The sequence below is a fragment of the Rousettus aegyptiacus genome, unplaced genomic scaffold, assembly GCF_014176215.1.
Source record: "Rousettus aegyptiacus isolate mRouAeg1 unplaced genomic scaffold, mRouAeg1.p scaffold_m13_p_14, whole genome shotgun sequence".
NCBI lineage: Eukaryota > Metazoa > Chordata > Mammalia > Chiroptera > Pteropodidae > Rousettus > Rousettus aegyptiacus.
This window is the reverse complement of record NW_023416289.1, coordinates 49270820-49294032: the sequence shown is the minus strand read 5'-3', so window position 1 is coordinate 49294032 and position 23213 is coordinate 49270820. Positions and strand designations below refer to the sequence as shown.

At 54.8% G+C, this 23213-nt stretch overlaps 2 protein-coding genes across 10 annotated transcripts in view; one reads left to right on the top strand and one right to left on the bottom strand.

The window, feature by feature from the left end:
- Positions 1-273: 273 nt before the first annotated feature.
- FAH (fumarylacetoacetate hydrolase) overlaps positions 274-23213 on the bottom strand; it is a 39586-nt gene continuing 16646 nt past the window's right edge. The window contains exons 14-15 of one of the 4 annotated variants that reach the window (XR_004954316.1): positions 5083-5302; positions 274-1811 (exon numbers count right to left, since the gene is read on the bottom strand). Coding sequence is in view for 3 of the 4 variants with exons in the window: in XM_016125797.2 (XP_015981283.2) it covers positions 11987-12189 (203 nt within the window). In the remaining variant the exon portion in view is untranslated. Of the gene's footprint in view, positions 1812-4639; positions 5303-10914; positions 12190-23213 lie in introns of those variants that run through there. The other 3 variants (XM_016125792.2, XM_016125797.2, XM_016125790.2) reach the window with 3 other exon arrangements.
- Positions 5970-22241, top strand: CTXND1 (cortexin domain containing 1). 6 transcript variants are annotated; one of them, XM_036231859.1, is made up of 3 exons: positions 6238-6347; positions 18041-18193; positions 18603-22241. In XM_036231859.1, exon 3 carries the CDS (start codon positions 18668-18670, stop codon positions 18845-18847), a length of 180 nt encoding a protein of 59 aa, XP_036087752.1. In that variant the 5' UTR covers positions 6238-6347; positions 18041-18193; positions 18603-18667; the 3' UTR covers positions 18848-22241. The 6 variants fall into 6 exon arrangements, 3 of the variants coding, with proteins under 3 accessions (XP_036087751.1, XP_036087752.1, XP_036087753.1); XM_036231858.1 differs by lacking the exon at positions 18041-18193 and having other exon boundaries at positions 5970-6347; XR_004954318.1 differs by lacking the exons at positions 18041-18193; positions 18603-22241 and adding an exon at positions 13747-13903 and having other exon boundaries at positions 6245-6347.

Genomic DNA, 23213 nt, shown 5'->3' with positions numbered 1-23213 from the left:
ATGAAAGAACCCATTTATCACTTTTATCAGCTTTACATATTGTAGCGGAACAGAAGGTTTTATTTGAAAAAAAGCGTCTGCAAGGCACCACCCTGAATAATACTGCCTCCCTCCTCGCCCCAACCCCATGGGATTCCGGAAGAATAGATTAATATCTGTTTGCAGCGGGGGAAATGAGGTTTTAAAAAACACATAAGCAATTGTTTTTTGAATTAAAACACATTGAAATTTATAATTTACAGGACAGACTACCACAGGCAGCGACAGGGGGCATCCAGCTCATAGATGATTTTATTAGGCTCACATGGCACTGAAAAAATGAATTAGTTCAGAGCATACAAGATCAGAGCTCTCTTAAAATCCCGAGGTCAGGTTTCTCCAAACTCCTGGCAATGCGGGGCCCACCTTCCCATGTGAAAAATATCATCCAGAGTCCAGCGGGGGCTGTCCCCCGTGGCAGGGACGCATGGTCTCCAGCTCCCACACTTGACCTGGACCCTCCATCGTGACACCTGCCTGGTACCTGCCATCATTTTAGGTGGCTGCCCTGATTTACTGTGATACGAGGGACAGGGAGGGCCAGAGGGGGGCCCTGGGCTCTCTCTGACCGCTTAGGCGATGAGTGAACCACAACCGGAGTCGGTGTCTCCCTCCCGTGGGATCTAGGTTGGTTGGTGGAGCCACGTTCCCAGACGAGAGCTGCGGGGGCAGCACCCAAGTCCACGCCGCAGGCGACTCAGTCTGTGTGGCCTTCACTGGCAAGGATGCTCGCCGGCCCCCAAGGGCGGTCAGCACGACCTTGAGGGTCACACACACAATGTGGACCCTGCCTGGCCGGCCCCCCTCCATGGGGCACCCCAACCCCTTCTCTCCAGGAATGTACCTTTGCTAAGTGCCTCCTTCCCAGCATGTGTTTCAGAGGACGCGGAGCTCCCCCGGGGCCCACGGCAGCGCCGGCCCCCAGGCCCCCTGCTCGGCTGTTCACTTCCTCCCAGCAGCAGCTCCATCCCAGGCGCGTCCTGGACTCTGCTCGCCCCATCTCCCTTCTTCTGTGCCATTCTTCTCACACCTGTGTCACCTGCTCCTGCCTCCCAGGCTGACCTGTGCCAGTGGTGTCAGAACAGACGGCCTGGTGCCAGAACGTTCTCAGCCTCTCTGTCAGCACGTGCCCCAAGCTTGGTCCCAAGCAGATGCTGCCAGCCTGCACCACGCAGTCCCCACTGAACTGCTCCTGCAGTCAGCATTTCGGACTCAGCACCAGGTGGGCCCACTGGCCTGTCCCCAGCACTGGGCCCGCCGCCGTGGCTGAAGGGGCTTTGCCTGCTGATTTAGAGAATGAAAAAGAGCCTCTTTGGGGCTGAGTTCTTCCTGGAAGAATCCATGTGATTACTCAGACATCCTTATTCTTCCCTGCAAAATGCCCGAGGTGGCCAGGGACCTTCTTGCTAAGTTTTAGGTGTTTAAGCTCCACCCGTGGGCTGCTCTACGTCAGTCAGGCATCTCTGGGGAGGCTGGTGACATCTGCACTGCAGGAAGAAGGAAAGCAAGAAGGCCTCCCTGCAGACTGCCCGCGGCAGCCCGTGTAGGCCTAGGACAGTTGTTCGGCAACAGAGCCAGTAGGGGTGTGAAATGACAGAAGTTCCCTCTTGGGGTGCTCACAGAATGAGTTCTCAGGAAAAAGTCTTCTGGGGCCTGGCTGGCGGGCTGGTCTGAGGCCATCTGAACTGAGTATGGAGACAGGAGCCCAACTGAAGACCCGCAGAGAGTCATCCAGAGCCTGGAAACGTGGCCACATCCTGAGAGATGAGCACCTGGAAAGACCACATGGCACATGCTGAGGGACGGCAGCCAGGGACAGGTGGGCAGGGGACAGGTGGACAGGTGGACGGGACAGGTGGACAGGGGGACGGGATAGGTAGACAGGGGGATAGGTAGACAGGTAGACAGAGGGACAGGCGGACAAGACAGGTGGACTGGGGTCCAAGGACCAGTGATGCACCCAGCACACGGGCAGTGGGTCCTTGTCACACAGCACATGTGAGCAATTATATCGTTTAGCCCATAATTGTTCAATCAACTCAGAGAACGGTAGGCAAAACAATGAATGATCTCATTGGATTTGGTAGACTATAATATCCTTCTTGTCCTTCGAGCGTGACAGGAGCTGTTTCTCCTGGCGTATAGAAATGAAATTCACGCTTGAGACTATTAAAGAACGAAGGCTGATGGTCTCGAATAAAACAAACTACATACTTCTAAAGGAAAATTCCTCTTTAAATTGCTCTATCACCTTCAACCCATTTCAGAGTTTGAATTAGAATCCCCATTTCGTTGTTGCTTTTGCTGTGAACAGAGTGTCTGTGTCTCAATCCCTGCCATTTTGGGAACTCGTGATTTTCCATCTAGACAATCTGAGCCTTCTGTTTGTATATTATTGATCAGAGAATTAGAACCTAAAGCATTAGCCTTAGGAGGCATACATTTTTAGAGCATGCAGCTACAATGAACCACACGGGTTTACTTAAAGAAGGAGATGCATTTGCTCAAGAGAATACATGCCCATTCTCTGATCACAAGACAAATGTCATGGCCTGAGTTCTTCTAAATTAGGTTTATTAAGCCGCAGACCACGCTCTGAGTGCATATCGATGGGCTGTCAAGTTTTTGGTTTTACATAGTATCACTAGGAATCAGTGTGATGAAGCCACACTTAATATTTTAGTCGACAGCATGGGAATTGAGCCTAAGCAAGCTTGCTGGAAATTAAAAACTAAATGGCAGCCCACGAACCACTCTTACTCAGGCACAAGTCATTTCTCTTACATTTTCCATTTCTCATCTCAATTGAGTATTATCTTTTTCCAGTATTCCTTTCTAAGTCTGACCCCTGATCTCTAAAACCGAATGGCTGTAAAACCCAAATTACCCCACTACCCTTGACCGCCATCATCTGTCACTCCGCCTGTCACTCAAGTTTGCCTTTCCCGGGCATGGAAACAGCCTCCAAAGACCAGTGTGGTCAATTCAGAATTTCACCACTTTCGGCACAGAGCTGCCTTGCCATGCCCACCACACGACACAGATAAATGTCGCCGTGAGTTTTCATCTGTTGAGTTTGTGTCTTTCACTGAGAACGTGTTTGGCTTGTCCTTCTGACACATGAATTTACTTTCCCTCCCACAGACTTAAAACGTCTCTCGTGGCTTCCCATAAATCAGTTCCCAAAAGTCGGTTCTGCTGAGCTCAGTGCTGAAGCTGAAAGTGCAGGGGGAAAGTTCAGGAAAACTCACATTCATTTTCCACCTCATTTGACACCAGAAATTGCTTCTCGTGATACAGCAGATCAGTATTCCCTTTAAACCAGTGGGATGTGGGACCATCCATCCCTGGAATTCACTGCATCGTACGGAAAGGGTTTTTGCTGCTGTGCCTCAGTTATCCCAGCTGGCTGAGGCTAACCGCAGCTTAACTGTAAACCTGCATGAGCAGCATGGGAGTCACCTCAACTTCAGATATTGACAGGGAAGCATGCAGGAACAGGAGTCAGGACACCCAAAGGCAAGTCCCCTTGTTGCCACTAATATAGCATCAGGTGATACTGGAACGAAAGCCTCAACATTAGTTAAGACAAGATCATCTCTCTTACCAAATCCCGTTCTCTCACTGCCCAAGAAGAGAGATTGCCTGGTCTCTGTTTTGACAGAAAAAATGGGGGATGGATGGATGGATAAATGGATGGATGGATGGATGGATGGATAATGGATGCATGGATGCATGGATGCATGGATGGAGAACTAGGGGCTCCCACCTGGACAGAGCTGTCACCAGCGTGTGGAGGCTCCAAAACGTCCTTGGCCTTTAAACAGGGTTGCTGCAACTCACAAGGAAGTGAAACAGCATGACGGCTGATGACAAGTTGTACCATTCAGTGGAAACTTACAACAACAGGGCCCATATGGGGTAGGAAATTATTTTTAAATGACTAAAATGTCTAATTTGCATAATTTATATGTCTTGTTCATAGTTGCACCCAGTGAGTGTTCTGTGAATATTTGAATACTTGATGACTGATTAATATAAATTGCTAGGGCCTCTCATTGTCGAGAAGAGTTCTCGACCAACTGCTTTTTCTTTTTAGGGTGCCAGGATATGGAGAAAGTAAAACAGTATCAGCATGGGTTTAGAAAAATTATAGTATGCCTTAAATGTTTATATTTAAGGAAATGCCCAAGTGGCCTTCGAGGCCTGGTCAGCCCCTAACAAGGTGACTAAAAGAAAGGCTAGGGCTTACTCAGGTTTTCAGGCCCTTTGTGACAGCACAGGGACTGTCCCGGACATGGTCCAGTGCACTGCCCTCCTCGCTCAGCTAGAGGGCAGGCGAGGTGAGCATGGCTACCTGCAGTTACGGGCAGAGAGAGAACTCACTCACAGGATCCTCGGTGCTCAGAATGTGGGGGGAGAAGCAAGCTTGGGAAAAGCCCAGAATACCAAGCTGCGGCAGCACTGGTTAGTAAAATGAGAATTTCTCCAAGATTTTTTCTTTATTTTCTGAGTATTTCAAAATAAATATAATTATAAGTCATGTAGGAAATCTTTTTTTCCGGTTCGTCATTGACTTTTTAACTCTGTTTATGATGTCTTTTTTCATAAATAAATTTATTCAGGTTTTTAAATCAGATCTGCCAGTCTTTTCCTTCATGGTTTCGTGATTTATTTAGAAAGGTTTACACGAGCCCAGGTTTATGACAAAGACTCAGCTTGTACCTCACCGGTATATTTATGTAATTATATTTTGGCTTCACTTTTTTTATATTCAATAGCAATAAATCTTGAATTTATTTTGGTCTGGGGAACTAGGCAGAAAATCAGCTTCCCCGGGGGCACGGGGTGCGTGCACCGGGGGCACGGGGGTGTGCCGCCCTGCGGCTGAGTCAGCGCCCAGGGCCAGCACCCGAGAGGGGGCTCTGGGCAGAGCGGCCGCCGGCCTGGCATTTTAAACGCGCGGCAGCTGGACGTCATTTTGGGGAAAATCCATCTAGTCTGTTAACTCGAAGTGCCCCTTTAAACACCACCATTTCTTACGTTCTTCCGATTTGAGGCTCTCCGTCCTACCCCATCGTGCTGTAGCGCCTCTGGGCAGGGCACACACTGTTTCAGTTACCGTTGCTTTAGGATGAAGGCGGTGCGGCATGACAGGTCTGAGCACGGATGCTCGGGTCCCCGGGGCAGAGCGTCTGCATCACAGTCTGATCCCCCGCTTCCGGCTGTGTGACTCTGGGTGCGACTCCATGCGTCTCCTTACCTGTAAGTGACAGCAGTGTTAGTACCTGCATCGCACGGCTGACACACGTACGGCAGTAAGCGCCCAGCCCCTGCTGCACACTACTGGTCCGCCCGAGCGTGCCTTCTCTCATCTTAATACCCAGCGGGTCTACTCCCCTCATCCTCCTTATCCACATTTTGGGGACTGTTCTTTGCTCTTCCACAAGAGACCTGGAATCACTGTATCAAGGTAAAAAGAAAATTCTACCTGGAATTCGATGGAGAATGTACTGAATTTACAGATAAAGAGGACCTGCTACAGTTACAAGGTTCTTCTCGTCCGCGTCCCCCAGTAGAGACAAGACTTTTTTTTTTCTTTTTACAAAGTAGAACATATTCCCTAGTGAACTTATATTCCTATTGATTTATGGTTTTGCTGCCGGTGAGAATGGGATTTTTCGTCCCCACTAAGTGGGTGACAAGCAGAAGGAGACTGTTCATTTGGAACGTTAATCCCCTGCAAATGGCAATCGTCTTTCTCCTGCTTTGCGGGTTCTGAAGAGGCGGACACGCATGTCGGTGGCCCGAGGGAGCCACTTCAGCATTTTTGCACTCTCTTCCCCTGCCTGTCTGCCTCGGCCAGGCTTCCCAGCGCGGCCTCCTGTCTCCCCAACTTTCACGGAAATGTCTGTCTCGCTCCGGAGCATGCTGCGGGCGGCGGCTTGGAGGGGTGTCTGATGGGAGCGCTTCAGGGGGCGCAGATCCGGGAGCCAGATGGGTCTGCGCGCCTGCGAGGGGTTCCAGCCCCCTCCGCCGCTGCCCACGCCCCGGCCGGGGGTGAAGCGGCTCCTGCGTTTCCGTTTGAACGGCATCCAGCTGCCGCGCGTTTAAAATGCCAGGCCGGCGGCCGCTCCGCCCAGAGCCCCCTCTCGGCTACTGGCCCGGGGCGCTGACTCAGCCGCAGCCCGCAGCCCGGCCGCCCCGCCGCGCGCCCCTGCGCCCCCCACGCGCGCACCCCGCGCCCCCGGCTGGGAAGCGCCGCAGCTGGCCCGGGACCCCCAAGCGCACGCGACCGGCCTCGCCAGGTAAGGATGCGGGGGCGCCCTGGGACACGCCGGGCGCCTGCGGGCTGGGGCGCAGCATCGTGGGCAGGGGCCCTGGCGGCAGGCAGACAGACGGGTCTGCTCGCCACAGTTTACCGAGCCCCGCCGCCGCTGTGGGGGGACCCCATGGCCGCCCAGGTGCCGACCTTTCAGCCGCGCTGCAGGCGCGCCTGGGTCGGGGGAGGGTGGCCAGGTCGCCGCAGCCCGGGCTTCCGCGTCGCAGCGGCGCGGACCGCCGTCTGGGAGAGTTGAGCTGTGTTCAGGCTCTATCAAGCTGCTGCGCCTGTCCATGTGGGGGTCCCGGGCCCCCCTGCTCCTGAGGGTTTGAGCGGTGCGAGTTGACAGTGAGTCAAAGTTGGAAATTCCTACCCGTCAAGTTCAGAGCCGGGAAGGCGGCCCCTTACTGTGGCTGACAGCAACACAGAACCATTTTTCTCTCCGTGTAGCCCATGAAGGTCACCGCTGATGTAACTTCTGGGAAAACTTCTGTTGGTGGCAGCCTTTCTGCACATCAGGTCTCAGCTGGATTTTGTTCTGATCTGTGGCGAAAAGCCCCGTACAGCCCTTCACCCCATATCAGGGAGGAAGGGAGCATGGCGCTGGGTGGTATTCTGGGCGCTGGTTCACAGAGCTACATTTTATACTAGTATCTACTGCCCACAGAGAAAGTTACAAAGGGAGAGATGACCTGGAAAGAGCAAGGGGATGCTCCTTCTCGGTAGACGCCCAGTGGGGTCACGGGCGGCTTTGGACCTTCCCTCTCCCTTGGCCACCTCTCCACATGCACTGTGATAACCTGATCTGTGGTCTTTGCAAACCTGCCCAGTGGGTTTAAGATGTCATAAAGCCAGACATCCAAGGCCTTAGATGTGATTTACCAGTTGGATTTGGATTAAGGCCACATTTTCATGGCTGGCTCAGCATGAGAGAGGCAGGCACCAGTATTGAGGACACATCCAAAGGAAAATCGTGCAAGCAAAAACCTACCTTTGGAAAACTGTGCTGAAACCGGTGACTTCACGTTTATCCAAAAGGGAAGCTGTGGGCAGCCTGTTTGTTTATCCTGTATAATCTCTGCATTCTTCTATTCATGTTCCAGACGATTAATTTTCCAATCACTTTTTCCAGTTGTACTGTTTATTTCTGAACGACATTCAAGTAATGAATGCATGAAATATAATGTGTCTCTGAACTCAAATGCGTCTGGAAAATGATAGCAGATTTCTAGCTGTTAAATATTTAAGATGTAAATTTAAAATAAACAAGGTTATGGTGGAATAAAGGTTTTTTTAAAAAAAATAGTATGAAGCTTAATTAGCCTGAAAAAAAAAAAAGTAATAGTTCGACCAGAGGCTCAATGACTGCTTATAAGTCGTGATTTAGAGAACCCTGTATCTTTCCTATTTATTTTCTCACTGGGTTGATGAAAGAGGCGGCCATTCTGAATATGTCACCTGCTAGTTAATCTTCCTCCAACAAATATTTACATTGCCAGGACATGCTATCACAGCAGACTCAAAATCTGTAGTCCTGAGGTGATCTGTGTGTAGCATCATTTCAAATTCGACACTATTTCCATGATTTAGAAGGAAAATGAAACACTATCAAGGAAAATGTCATTAAATTATCCTGTCCAGCCGCAATGGAAAGAACAGTGTTTATAATATTGACTAGGTTCCAAGACTCTGAGGTCAGTGCTTCCAACACTCTCTGGACTGGAGGAGACCACGGTGCCCTGAACCTTGGCGTTAAAATCTGTGGAACTGGTCCACAGCAGTGAACTTTGGAAAGTTCACATTAACGTTAAGAGGGATGCCTTTCCAAATATCCGAATCGTTTCAGAAGGAAAGACTTCCACAGTGCATGGCAGTCCTCCACCAACCGGAGATCTGGCTAACGGGGAGGGAGGCACTTCTTGATGACACAGAGCCAGCCCTGTGAGAGTCGGTCATCTCACGTCCACAAGGGAGACAGAACCCTGGTCCCCGCAGCGGGCAGATCAGTATTTGCAGCTGGGCAGGGGACCTGAAGCCAGGGGCCCTTTAGAACCTCAGTTCACTCATCTGTAAAGCCCGGGAGAAGCAGCACCTAAGCCACTTCCATTTGTTAGTCACTCTCTGTATGCTCAGCATTCTACACATGCTGTCATTTAATTTCCAGAATGACAGTTATCATCCCCGTTTTCCTGGTGAGGAAACTTACGATCAGAAAAGCAACTTGAATCGCCCAGGAGTTAGTTCAGGGCAGGACAGCTGGTATGTTCCCAGCCGGGGTCATCGAATTGTGATCACCTGTGCTGCACCTATCACATGAGTCTGCTCGAAGGAAAACATCCTGATTTAAAGTCAGTTCTCGAAAAAAAAAAAAAAGAAAGAAAGAAAAAGAAAAAGAAATGTAGCAGCACTTAACTGTGATTAATGACCAGTTCCGTTTCTGAGGATGAAGTGAGATTATTCACGTTTGGGGCTGGGGGGTGACTTTGTGGAACCGGTCTCTGCTACAATCGATCACTGCATGGGAGCCCCTACCTCCTTTGGAGACTCAGGTTCCCCGTTTACAAATGTCGGGAACTGTTTGTGGCCTCCTTTGTGGGGTGGTTGTGGAAATTGTAGCTGACGACGTATACAAGACAGCCTAACACTTTGTAGGCGGTTTACAAACGAACTCCTCATGCACCCCTCTTCCAGGGTCTGCTCCTGTCCCCACCATGGACAGCAGCTTTCTTCCACGTGCCCCTGAACACACACCCCTGTGGCTGGACATTCCAGGAAAAGTGCCTGCTGTGTCCCCAGGGACGTCGATGCTGCCTGCCCTGCAGGCGGGACGCCCGGGGAGCTTTCTTCCAGGGAAATGTGGAAGGACAATGTCCTAGGTGGAAGGGAACCAGGTGCAGAGCACTGCGGCCTCAAGCCTCTTTCCTCGGGTGCTGCCCGCCTGCCGTCTCCATGACGGTCTCAGTAACTGACAGGCCTCAAGTCACACATTCCGTGTTCAGTATGTAGTGTATACTTTGTGCTTCTGGGAGTTTTAAAATTTTTTAAATTCTCTAATTATTTTTTTACCGTTTACGTTATTTTGAAATAGTTTATGCTGCTCCATAATACGTCTTTGTTTGAACACGAAGCAAGGCAGCCCTTGGGCCTCAGCCCCTGGGGGTTTGTGTCCTGCCTCTAAGACATCACTCCCAGTGCCTGGCTGGGAGAACGGCGTGTCATCCCTGTGCCGGGGGTGGCAGGATGGACCTTGTGCTCCCCCTAGCGGTGACGGCAGGGTCGGAAGGACAGGGAACTGTGCCGGCCCTATGGCCATCCGGGCCTGAGTCAGACATGGGGGACTGAAAGACGATCTTTCCATTGACACAAATTTTCGTGCTCTAGTGGCCAAGATGAGTTGACCACACACAGGTGGCAGGCACGATGACATGTCTGTCACCCAGAGGTGGCAACAGTAGCTCACAAGTGGCCAGGAACCATAAAGCCTTTTTCACCATACCCAGCCCCCTCTGGCTGCACGGACTTCTCCTGGGCTCAGACGGAGGGGCCTGTGTTCTAGAAGCCTGCACGGAGATGGCACACATCTGTAGTGCCGCCTTCCCTGGCCCAGAGCAGACACTGCCAACCAGCCACAGTATTCTTGGCCGCAGAGCCAGAACGCGGCCTGGGCATCCTCCTCCACTTGTGCCTGCTGTTGGCTCACGAGATGTTATTTAGTCGGTGCTGACGGAAGACACTGAGGAGCTGTACGCCACGGCGCCAGGGTGACGTGGCCCCTGCAGCTTTCCTCCACGCTCCTCCCGTAAGCCATGGGGGCTGGCGCAGCACCGAGGCCCCGTGCACGGGAACAGTCACCAGCCCCAAATCCCTGGAGGGCACTGATGGACCTGCCATCTGAGCCTCCAGGCATCGTCTGGCTGTTCAGCTTCTGAGATGACCCTTCTCTTGTAAAGTCTGTTCCCCTCTCTTAAAAACTAGAGTCTGGGGCGGTGGCTGGGGGATGGGGGAGCAGGTGCTCTTCTTCTAGGGGCCAGTGGACAGACAGTGCACATTCTGAACTCAGCTGCCAGGAAGAGACCCGGGTCGCATCATTGTCAGCCATAAGGCAGGACTGTTCAGTGGCGGAGCATGTGTTCCCCTTCCCTGTACCCCGCCGAAAATGTTAGCGGACACATTCTCAGCGTCCACAAAAGAACAGAGGCGTCGCCACTCTCGGCAAGCTGAGCTTTGAAGTCCGGCCCGTACCCCCTCCCCGCCCGCCCCTGGCCACATCCTCAAGCAAAGTCGTCACTGCTCGTTGCCGTGCCCGCCCCGCGGGTGTTCCCTGCGACAGCCCCTTCCTGTTCCTGAGAACACACCTCAGATATCGGGTGTCTGTCTATCTGTCCGTGTGGGGGGCAGATCTGCAGTATTTCAAGGGTCAGACCACTCTCCGGAACTGATCCCCCTCTGACGCTCAGCTCCCCACCGGCCCGGTGCTGCCCCCACCCCCATTCAGAGGGCCCCCCACCTCCAAAGTGAGTCCAAGGAGGGGACCCTTTGCTGCTCACCGGACAAAAGCTGTTCCTCAGCGGCATCTCAGACGCAGAGGTGGTGGGGGATGAGGGGCAATTTAAGAAACAGGCTTCCTGCATGCGGCACATGGCCAGCCTGGTGGAGGGGGCCACCCAGGAAGCAGCACCTCAGTGGCAGGAATGGAACCTCGCACCCAGGGAGCACGAGGGCCTCTGTCGTCACATGCCCCTGGCCTGGCTCAGGATGTCAGCCCACCAGTGACAGCCACATGACCACTGACAACTCACCCTGCTACTCTAGTTTTCAAATGGATCAAATGGACAGACGGACAGTGACCGGGAAGCCTTAGCAGGAGCTTGCACAGCAGGATGTATGAAGTGAGCCAGCTCATCACATGGAGGCCTGGGGAAAAGTGGGGGTGATCTGCATGTGACCGAACAAACAGAGAAGGCAGCGGAGAAACCATCAAAGCCCCCCCCCCCGGGGAGGCTCACCCTACAGCGCAGATTCACAGGCCCAGCCCCGCACCCCTGAAGCGGAAGCTCCCGGCACAGCCCCGCAATGCTCGTGTCTCAGCAGCTCCAAGGGGGGTCCTGATGCATGCTAAGCTTGGGAGTCCGAAGCTGGAGGCTCACGCAGCCAGCGTGGGGAGTCGGCACAGTCTGCCACCGGGCCTGACCTCGCCAACGGCTCTCGCGGTCCGGACGGATATACAGACGCCCCCTTCCTCCTTGAGCCCCCCAGACACACAGCAGCTCCCACACGGTCTCCACACTGGGGCGTGCCCTAATCTCCTGCTTTTCACAAATGTCGCCACGCAGCCGGCTGTCAGGAGCCACAGCTCGGCGACCACGGCCTCCGCTGCGCAGCCCCGGAAAATCGTGACGCGCGACGGCGGAGCCCGTGGGTGGCCAAAACCCGTGCCCCACGGCCTGATCTGCGGACATCCAGAGTGGCTCCGAGTTCGGTCTATATGTCAGAAAGGACTGTGTTCGCCTCGCACCTGTCTTACAGCATGGTTCCCCCAGCTCTTTAGAGAGTGAGCTTTGGAGCAGCTTAATAGCCGAGGTATTAAGATTTGGGTTCAGAGCAAGAAACATTTACCATCCGTTTTTAAATGTACTTGTTCTGGAAAAGAAATGCTTTCTGATTATTCAAGTTGTAGGTGTACTTTCCAGAAGTTCTGGGGGGAAGTAATGAAGAATGTAAAAGCAAGAATGAACAAGTCCCTGTGAGGTCAGGCACGTAAATCATCCTAGTGATTCCTCCGGGTTTCCACTTTGGTGTCCTTGTTTGCTCACCTGCACGGCTGGAACCTGGAGGAACGAAGCCCGATTAACCGTGGTCGTGAACGCAGGAGGCTGCTGGGGTTCAGTGGCAGTGGGGACACAGGACAAGGAAAGACCTTGGAGAGTGAATTCAGTGAGGGCTCTGAGCAATCTGAGCAGCAGAGGTGGACAGGTGGCACCTCAGGGAGAGAGCGTGGTGGCAGAAAGGAACACGGGCAGAGGGACAGAGCCTCGGGGTGGCTTAAAACATGCCCCGAATTCTCTGACCCTCGCCACCGAGGGGTGGCGTCTCCACCTCTCCTCGAACCCGTCGGGCCTCTGTAGCTGTGTCGGTGCATAAAATGAGGCTTAAATGGCACTTTGTGACTTCCAGGGCTGGATGAGAAAAGGTCACAGCACTATTGCAGCTGTCTCTTGGGACACTGGCTCTGTGCCCCGAGTCGCTGCGTCCAGGGGCGGTGGCCCTCAGGCCACCAGCCCATGGAGAAACCACTCGTGGAGAGCGATGCCTGAGGAGCCTGGCTGTGTGACTGTCCCCAGCGTGGACACCAGAGGACCCCAGTCCCCACCCGATCGTCACTGTGGTCTGAGCAAGAACCCCAGCCAAGCCCAGAGACCCTCCAGATTCATAGACAAAACAAATCATTGTTATCCATTTATAAACAAATAATCAGAATCGCCTTTTCAGTCTCGAGGTCAACACAAGATTGCCTCGGGCAGCGTGCCCGGTGAGGCTGGTTGGGGTCAGAGCCTGCAGGGCCCTGACACCCAGGGCCTGAGCGCCCCAAACTCAGGGGACATGTGAGCTCGGACACAGGACATAGAGGACAGAATAGCAGCACTGGTATTTCTACCGTTGTCTCTGCATGGCACAGTTCTCTGAGCTTTATGTGACATCGCTCCTCTCAACCTTGCCCCAACCCTATGAGCTTGGTGCCCTCATCATCACCCCCGTTTTACCAGTGAGGAAACTGAGGCCCAGAGAGGTTAAACACTTTTCCCAAACTGCACTGCTAGTACATGGGATCTGGGCTGAGCCTGCAAACCCCAAGGGCTAGCTCGGTCCCCGCTCCCCGTGGAGGTCGGTGGATCCTGCTGACATCGCAGCCCTGAGGGGCAGGTGCCTAAGTGTGAGGGCTGAGTCAGCTCTGGCCTGCAGAAACACAGTTCTCAGTCACTGAGTCACCTTTGCTCAGGCTGCCCAGCCAGTGCCGAGTCTGGCTCACCCTCTCTCATGGCCAGAATGGTGCCCGGCTCTCCTGGTCCTCACCGCCTGGCCCCCTGCATCGGCTGTGGCACAGGCTCTCACGAGAGCATCTGCCCGACCTTCAGCCGGGCTGTCACTTGACTCCTCCTGAAACCAAGGCGTTTTTACATGCTGCACGTCCTCCGGGGAGGATGGGTCAGCCTTGCCTGTCCCAGGAGCATTCCAGCCCCAGGGTCCACCCTGTGTCAGTTGCCTCTCCCGGAGGGTCGGTTTAGCAAGAACAGAAATCTGATTGTAGCCTCTATTGATTTTTGACACATCCTTCCCCCACGTCCTCCCCGCTGTCCTGAGCATGGGCTTTGCACATAAATCCTCAGGCTTCATCTGCTCCCTGGAACCTGGCGTGCTGGGCTCAGAGGAGAGGGCGCATTAGCAGAGTGCGAACAGGATGGCTTCCTGCTCGGAGAAAACCGGCAGACGCTTCAAGGACTCTAGATGCAGAGGGTAATTAATAACGGTACGCTGAACTGATCTTCCCACCCCCGCAGCCATGGTGCCCAGGACGGGAAGTTCGGCCAGGTGCTGAACGGCGGTGTCTGGAGGGCGGCGGGGGTGGCCAGGCCTGGGGCATTGCAATGGATTCTAGCAGCACCCAAATGACTCCTCACGTTCCAGATGGCCTGGGCCTCGGACCCCTCCGGCGCTCGCCGCCCTCCCCAGGGGCCGCGCCCACAGTCCTCTCCACTCGTACAGACAGCTGCACGGCTGCCACTGCATCTGGGCTGACAGCCCCGGGAGATGGGGGTCGCTGCCCTGTGTCCACACGGAGACCGCCCTCCGGGGACCGCTGGACTAAGCCTCATTTCAGACAGCCAAGCCCGCACACTCTACCTCGTCTCGCCGGCTGTCAGTGGGAGGCATCATTCATTCACCCATGGGGCGGGGGGGGGGGGTGGGGTTCAAATAAAGAGACCCTTTTGTACCCAGAATTTCACAGGAAAGGCAGGAAGACAATGACACTAAAGGGTCTGGATTCCCTTCAGGTGTCACTGCCCACCTCGCCCCAGAGAAGGGCTCTGGCCTCTGGGCCAAGGCACTGCCCCACTGCTGGGCACGACCTGTGAGACTCCGCCATTGCGGGGCTCACCCACCCTCCCCCCTTGCACTCACCCCCGAGCGGCCACCCATGCCTCCCCTTCTAGGCCCCCTGGGCCTGGTCCAGAGAACAGGCCGCGGTGACAGTGGGCGACGGGCATTCCTTGGGGGGTAGAGCGTCTCAGCGTCATCGGAGTAGCCACCGCCCACCGCGCCTCGGAGAAATCTCACTGCATTTACCACGCTGGGCCGGCTTACAACAGCCCCCCAGGAACCAGGCCACCTGGGGGGCCGTGGCGGCTGCCAGAGCCAGGCCCGGCGGCGGTGCTGACTGACAGTCGTTCTGGGCGGCGGGTCAAGGGGCAGGGGCAAGTGCACTTCATACGGCGTCCTCCCTGAGTGCCTAGCCGGCGGCCGCACGGAATCAGAGGCCTGGCAGATGGACACAGTGGCGCGTGTGCGCACAGGCAAAATCTTTCACAAGCCCAAGGCTCCCGACCTCCCTGTGTGATGACAACTGCATGTTCTAACTCACAGCTGTCGCCATCCGGCTCTGCTACACCCCGACCTGCAAACCGCAGGCTTTCACGAGCCTGCTGAGCAGCCGTTGCCCTCGGGGTCATTCACGTGCTGGATCAGTGTCCCTGGTTCTCAAGCCAGTTCACCTCCAGCTGCCTCACAAAGCCACAGGTGGAGCGTGTGGCGTGTGCAGTGTCGGGGCTGGAGGACGATGCAGTTATGTTGGGGACCTCGGGGCTGGCCAGCCCTTCAGCTCCCAGGGACCAGCAGCTGAGTGTAATGTGCCATCCCCCCGGGGGTCGTATCCTCGCTTGGAAACGGAGCTGGATAAGACTCGCGCCTGCCTGAAGTTAAGGTTGATGAGCACACTCCATCTGGAGTCAGGGGGTGTGGGCAGATCCGGTCTCTGAGCTCCCATTCTTGGCATGCGCCCCTGACGGAAGGCTTTGGAAAGCACTAATAATCTTCCTGTGGGCTACACCCGCACATGATAGGACCTTGTCCTCACCCCAGACAATACAAGCGGGTCACCATGCAACCATCTGCATGGGGGACCCCAGGCTAACTTAACACACACCCAGGACCTGAAACATGATAGTCAGGGTTCGAGAGGCCAGACTGGGTCCTGCGGCAACAACCCTAGCTCCCCTTCCCTGAGGGCCAGTTACGACCAGTGCCACTGGCCCCAGCACTCGGGCCCGGCTGGGGCCAGAAACGTGGGTCTGCTCTGGTTCAGCTGTGCCATTGCTCTGGGACTCTGAGAAGATCCCGTCTCCCTCTACAGTCTGGCGTTGTTGTCTACGAAATGGAGGGAGGGAGACTAGGCCAGTGTTTGTGAAGTCAGGTCCAAGGAACCCAAGGCGTTGTGTGGGTGCCCAGACTGAAAAATGCAGGCCTCAGTCCAGGTGGTCTGAGGGCCAGACAGGGTGAGAGGACACAGTCCTGCAGGGGAAGTTACACCAGAAGGAGTACTTATGAATCTGATCAGGAAGGATGGAGCAAATCCCATCAGGCAACAGTTGCAAATTCTGCATTCTGGAAGCACCAGCGCTAGTTACATTGTTATTTGTGCTTTTCTACATCTTAAATGTCTCAGTGAAAGCAGGGATGGTCTTGACCTGGGAGTGAGCAGGGCACCAACCGCCCACCCCAACATTCGCATATGTGCAATATTAAAATTTACAGTGTCGTTTCACTTAATGGAAATCATATCGTATTTGCAGTATCATTCTTCAACTTATTCTTTCATTTAACAAAATTTCCTAGACCTTGTATGCGTGTGTGCGTGTATGCACGTGTGTGTGTGTCTTTTAAAGGGCCTTGGACTACTCCATGACAGAGATATGCCATCCCTGTGTTAACAAATCCATTATTGAGAGACAGTTTGTTCCCAGTTTTTCAAGGTTACAATGCTCCAGTGAACATCTTGCAAAAATCCAGCGCCAATAGTAGCAGAAGTGGGACCAAACCCCTGTGTGCCCGTCCCCAGGCCTGGCCTTCCACGTGATCACTAGAGCCTTTCAGCCAATGACCAGCGTTCCTAGTTTCCTGCACCTGCAGCCTGCAGCACAGAATAATACAACATCGGCTGCTGAAGAACCCTGACTGGTTCACCCCACACCGTTGTCATTTGTCTCAAGGCACTGAGGAGCAAAACTAGAATTCAAGGCACGCCGGGGAGAAACGACCCCAGTAAACACCCTGGGCTCTCACCTCGGAACCTGAAGGGGACCGGCACCTAAGTGCTGTCAGACTAGATGCAGCGCCGGCCTGGCTAATGAGCGGACGCCGCCTCACGTGGCCCCCGCTCCATACTGCGCCTGAACTCCACCTGCGTGGGAGCCCTCTCCACCGAAGGATAACGTCATCCAGGACCGCTGCCACCGCTCCGGATCCCGACGAGCCTGTCATCAGAGACCTCGAGAAGGCGAAGCAAAGGAAAGACAAAAACAAAAGATGCAGACGCGTAGATGACCCACGCACCAGAATCCTCGAACGTGGCCTCTAAAGTATTGTGATGAAGATGTTGAAGATCCAGAAAGTAGGTGACAAGGCGGGACATTTCACTGGAGAGCCGGGGAAATTTTGTTAAAGGATCAAATGGGAATTCCACAGTTGAAGAGGGGAGCCGACGGGAAGATCTGCATAGATGAGGCACGTCACAGGGCTGTGCGAGGGCCTCCTAACAGCAGCTGCCCCTCTAGGGATGAGCCGGATCCCAGGGGACACAGCTGCGCTGCTACTTGTCACTCTTCTTTCTGTGTTTTTAAAAGTTTAAACCATGTACGAGTGTTATTCATACAAAAATGTCGAATTTCATCCTCAAAAAATCAAAGAGAGAATTACCACAGGATCCCGCAATTCTACTTCTAGATATACACCCAAAAGACTTGAAACAGGGCCTCGAAGAGATATTTGCACACCCACGTTCACGGCAGCACTCTTCACAAGAGCCAAAAGGTGGACGTGGCACGAGTGTCCATCCACAGGTGAATGGATACGCAAAATGTGGTCTGCCCATACGGTGGAATATTACTCAGCCTTTAAAAAAGGAGGAAATTCCGACACATGTTGCAACACGTATGAACCTTAAGGATGTTTATGCCAAATAAAATAAGCCAGCCACAAAAGACATATACTGTATGATTATATTGACACGAGGTACTTAGAGTCATCTAATTCACAGAGACGGAGGCAGAGCAGTGGCTGCCAGGGCCTGGAGACGGGGGAGGGCGGGGAGTTGTTTAATGGACAGAGCTTTAGTTCTGCAAGATGAATGGAGACCTGGAGATGATGGTGGTGATGGCTACACAAATGCGGTTACTGCCACTGAACTGCACACTTAAGATGGTTACGGTAGATCTTATGTTGCGCATGTGTTACATTATTTTTTTTTAAATGTTATAATTTTAAAAAGGGGGGAAAGCACCAGAATGAAACGCGGCAGCCCCCGACACGAGGCCAGCAGGGAGGTGCGCAGGCCGGCCCTCCCGCCGGCCCGGGTGACATCGTGGGCTGCTGGGAAGTGACCGGCCTTCGTCTGTCCTGCCGTTTCAGCCACGCAGGGACCTGCCCTGAGCGAGAGGCTGCTGCTCTCACTGGCTTCCGGCTGTGATGTCCGGCCACTCGCTCGCCCTCGTGCAGCGGCCTAGTCTAGGGTGCCAGCCCACTCAGAGGCTCTTATGACGTGGTGACCACTCCGACCAGCAGGTCAGTGCCCACGAGGAATGACTGAGGAGGGAGACAAGGTCTGGGTGGGGGGAAAGCATGGTGCTCTGGGCCTACAGACAAGCCAGGCCGACTGGCCTGAAGCTCTGGAGATGAGGGGGAGGGACCCTACCGCTTCTGCCCGAGGACGGAGAGGCACACAGAGGCCCGAGGTGTGGGATGCGGGACCTTGGGTGAGCTGTCTTCTTTCTGGGCCTCGGTTTCCACATGTACAGGATGGGCACACTGGGGCCTGGCTGCCTTGCCTCCGGGGCTGTTATGAGGACCAAACGATCAACTCCGTGATAGCGCTCTGAGAATCCAGGGCTGGTGACGATGATAATGGCTCCGCGGGGGGCAGGTGTGGGGGATATCGGTGCCTCGTCCCCACCCTCTACTCGGCTCTCTACAGGGGTGGAAGATGGTACCGGTCAACCCCGAGCCGGACGGGGAGCCCGCAGCCACCCCCACTGCAAGATGGAGGAGCCCACGCCCGAGCCCGTCTACGTGGACGTAGACAAAGGGCTGACCTTGGCCTGCTTCGTCTTCCTCTGCCTCTTCCTGGTCGTCATGATCATCCGCTGCGCCAAGGTCATCATGGACCCTTACAGCGCCATCCCCACGTCCACCTGGGAGGAGCAGCACCTGGACGACTGAGGCGCGGGGCAGGGCTGGCCCTGGCCGCCGGCCTGCCAGCCCACAGGGACCAGCAATGCACACGGCCAGCGGGGGTGGAGACTGTCCACCTGGGCCTTGCCTGCTGTCACGGCAGTGCCCGAATGACACGCTCGCGGCACTGTGGGTTTTCTAACCATGGGCCAGCCTGGGCATTACTGTGACCGGGGTGTGGCCACCTTCCCTGGCTCTGGCACAGACGCCCCCATCGCACAACAGCAGTCTCCTTCTGCCCTTGAAATGCAGACTAGCACACGCAGTGGGACCCCCAACGCACACAGTGGGACCCCCAGCACACACGGTGGGACCCCCAGCACACGCGGTGGGACCCCCCAGCACACGCGGTGGGACCCCCAGCACAGATGTCCCGCTCAGACCCAAGGCCTCTCCCAACAGGCGGCACAGAGGGTGGCGAGGCGTGAAAGGAGAAGGCGGGGAACTCAGAAAAGGCACAGAGGCCGCCTCCCGGCCACGTTTTTTTGTTTTGTTTTTTTAAACTAACATAGAGAAGGGTCTATTTTTCCTGTTATAAATGAAACGTGCATTTTAGAAATTCGGGAAAATACGGGAAAAAAAGACAGAAGGAAAAGGGGAGTGAAAGAACCCTTCTACTTCCGCCTCCCAGAAGTCCGCATTTGGAAACACTTTCTCCCAGCCTTTTCTACACATGTTTTTTTTTAAACAGCCGAATCCGCACCGCGTGCACGACGCTGTGTCGTCCATGTTACAGCACGGTGTGCTCCCACCGTCCCCGCCCCCCCAACCTGCTCCACGGCCGTTGTCCCTGGTGCCTGCGGAGCATCCCATCAGGTGGCGAGGTCCGTGTTGAGCAGTCCCTTCCTTTGGCCACACATAGACCTTTTTTTTTTTTGCTAATTTTTCCTCACACAGAATGATCTCACCCAGGAACGCCGCGAGTGTGCACAGGCTGCAGCGTGAGTGTTGGGCGGGGAGGCCTGGCTTCCGGTCCTGCCAGCCACGCACAGGCTGTGTGTCCACGAGCGAGTCCTTCGCCCCTTGGTGCCTTGGCACCTTCATTTCATGAGAGGGAGGAGAAACCTTGCCCTTTCTGTGGTGTGTGGACCGCAGAGGGGTGATGGGACAGGAGGGGGGGTGCTTTGAAAGAAACGTGCTGTGGGTGGAGGGGACGAGGACCGAATCGTTGACAGTGACGCCCCAGGGGCCTCCCTGCCCCCTCTTCTTCCCACCCGCCCACCCCACCTCTCCCCTGATCGCCGACTGTGACCCTGTGGTGGGAATATCAGAGCGAAGCCCACAAACCCGGTCCCAAGTCCCAGCTCCTCTGCTTCTTTGCTTTGTGACCCCAAGTAATGCAGCTTCTCTGAGCCCCAACGTCCTCACCTGTCAAATGAGGTAATAGCATCTACCTCACAAGGTTGATGTGAGGATGAAATGACAGAACACAGACGAACGTGTGTCCTTCCTTGATTCCACCACCCCAGGAGAAGCCAGGGGTCGGAGCTGGGAGGACCTGAGATTCGGGGTCCCCCTCCCTGTACAGGCTGAAGCCCTGGGTTCTCCTCAGCTTCCCAGGGCCACTTCCAACAGGCCAAACCTCCCAGCCAGGACCCCCGGTCAGGGGGATGCTCACAGCGACCTCTCCCAGCACCTGCCCTCAAGGGATATGGTGTCTACTGGTTTATGTAAGTGTCGTTGTCATCAGTTTTCACGCATGAGACCATCTGAACTCCCCCTCCACTAAATGCATTCATTCCATCCCTCCGAGGCCTGCTGGCCTGCTGGCCTGCTGTCCAGCAGAGACATGCAGCTGCGAAGAAGTTCAAGGCGCCCTTCCCGTCACCTGCGTCCCAGCCACAGGTCCCGCTCCAACCCAGGCCACCTGGGAAACAGGTTTCCAAAGCACTGTCACCACTAGGCGACCCCCGAGAGTGAACAAGGCCACAACTGTTCAGGCAGCATTCCAGAGCATGTCCAGCTGTACCCCCTCCACTACGTGGGATGCACAAAGGGACAGCTGGCAGAGGCAGTGGACTGAGATGCACTGGGGCTGTGTGTACGGGAAGGGCCGAAGCAGGGGCCTGTGCAGCATCTCGGGCCCAGCGGCAGCCTTCACACTCTGCGGCCTACCTCAGGAATGCCGCGCCCTTCCGTGACAAGCTCATCAGCGTGGGTTTACGACAGCTGTCAGAACCAGCACCCGACCACTTGGTAGCAGATTGCAAGGGACAGGACAGGTCTGGAAGACTTCGCCTGCAGATGCTGTTGAATTCTCAGGAGCAGAAAAACAGGATGCCTGAGGGCCCGCTGCGCAAACGGTGATGAAGAAGCAACAGTACCTGTCAGAACTCCAGAATCACAGCCCCGCTCCCGACCTAGGGGTGCGGCCCACAAGGCTACCAGCAAGACCCGCCAAGCCACCTGCATGCACGTCGAAGGCTGAGAGGCACTGACCGGGCCCCATGGGCCGGATCAGGTCTTTCCCACACTGAGATTTGCTCCCACCCTATTTTGACCCATTTTTTTTGGGGGGGGGGTGCAAGGGGAAAATAATAACATTTCAGAAAAGATAGAAAATTTAAAAATCACTCCCCGCGCAAGCCTCCAACTAAACAGTGATTTTCAGTGTGTCCCTGTGTTCCCTTCCAATCCTTGTCCACATGCAAGATAGATTTTTTTTTCATACATGCCATCAGTTACATAATTTAAGTCATACTCTCTCCTAAACTTGTATCATAAGCACGTTTCTGCTACGGTCTTCCTGTTTGTCATGTCAGTGGCTATTAACCATGCCCACTAGAGCTTGTGCACAATCAGCCAGACTCTTACTAAGTGCTTGGGTTGCTTTCGTACCTGTGCCAAGAGACCAAAGAAAGGTGAAGATAGGGACGTGGAAACCTGGGGCTTGCTCAGGACAATGGAGAATAAATATTTAAGCAATAATACCTGCTCCACCGAAGAGAACGTAAGGGAGGAAGACCTGAGAATATGAGAGTGTGAGGAGGGGAAAGGTCTGGAACTTCCAAGTCCTGCTGTCGCTTTATGCTGCTCAGGGAGGGAGGTGACTGTCCTTTGCGGTCAGAGAGCCTTCCCCAGTCTCTGCCGAGCTGAGATGAAGTTTGGGGCTGTGGATGGAGAGGGGATCTGTCCAGCAAAAGAAATGGCATTTTGGCAGAGAGCAAACAAAAAGCGCTTGGAGACAGGCCTGTGACGTCGGCCACAATGCAGGACCTCAGGGAAAATGTGATCAGAAAGAAACTCCCTGCTCCAGGGAACTGGCGACAGGCTTTCCAGACAGTGGTGTCTGGTGGCCAGTTTTAAGCAGCTGCCTGTACTACGCCCCGTACAGTCCCTTCCTGTTACTCCAAACCCTCAGTAAAGTCTGATACGCAATCCATTTTGTGGCAGTGGTGCCTGGGGACGGTAACGAAATTTGGGCAGTGGGCATGTGAACGAAATCTGGAAAGAGACAGCGGCCCCAGGCACAGGGAGGGAACAGGAATAGGGAGAAACAGGAAGTGAGAACCACAGTCTCTGGAGCAGTGTGGAGCCTGGGGGTGCTGACAGGCTGATGGAGGAACAGGACACTGGCCTCGCTGGCCCAGTGTGTCAGCGCCCATCACCTCTACTTCACGTCCTCAGACAGGTCGTTCGGACGTCTGCCTGATCTTACTGAGTTGAAAGAACAGTGTCTCCCTCTCCCGTGAACTGTCCCAGAGGCTGACTCAACCCAAAGGGGCCGCGTCCGAGCAGCCAGTGGAGGGCATTGCGATGCCCGTGCGTCCTCTTGTGTGGTGTCATGCCCCGCAGTCTCACTGGTGAAGACTGGTCCTGCCGTGTGCAATGGGTGACGGGCTGTGCCCTCTGTGGCCTGGTCCTCTGGGAGGCGCTTGGCTGAGCTCCCGGGTCCACACTCATGGACTGTGCCCAGAGGGCAGGGGGCGGGGGACAAGGTACTCCTCCCACTCCCTTCCTGCCAGGCTGCAGTTTGGTCAGCAGCTTTGGTCACCCGCCCATGGCCATGGCCCCTGTTCGGTGCCTCCCCACTCACTCTGCAGCTTGCGGGTTCTGGGGCCCGTCCCAGAAGTTCGGGAGTTTGCCACCCCCTTATTTCCCTTAACCCCGTCCAACGTGTCAGTGTTCTCCCGCTAACCCCTCTTCGGTGACACTTTGGGTGGGCCATCTCTTCCCAAGCAGGACGCTGGCTGGTGCAGATCCCAAGGAGAAACTCTCAGGAGGGAGGGAGGGTCTCAGCTTCTGATCGCCAAGGACGTGGGGGCTCAGGGGATGCTGGTATGGCCGAGGACACAGCCAAGCAGTAGTGTCGGTGCCCAAGACCTTGCCCTCCTCCTCCTCTGGCCGGGATTCC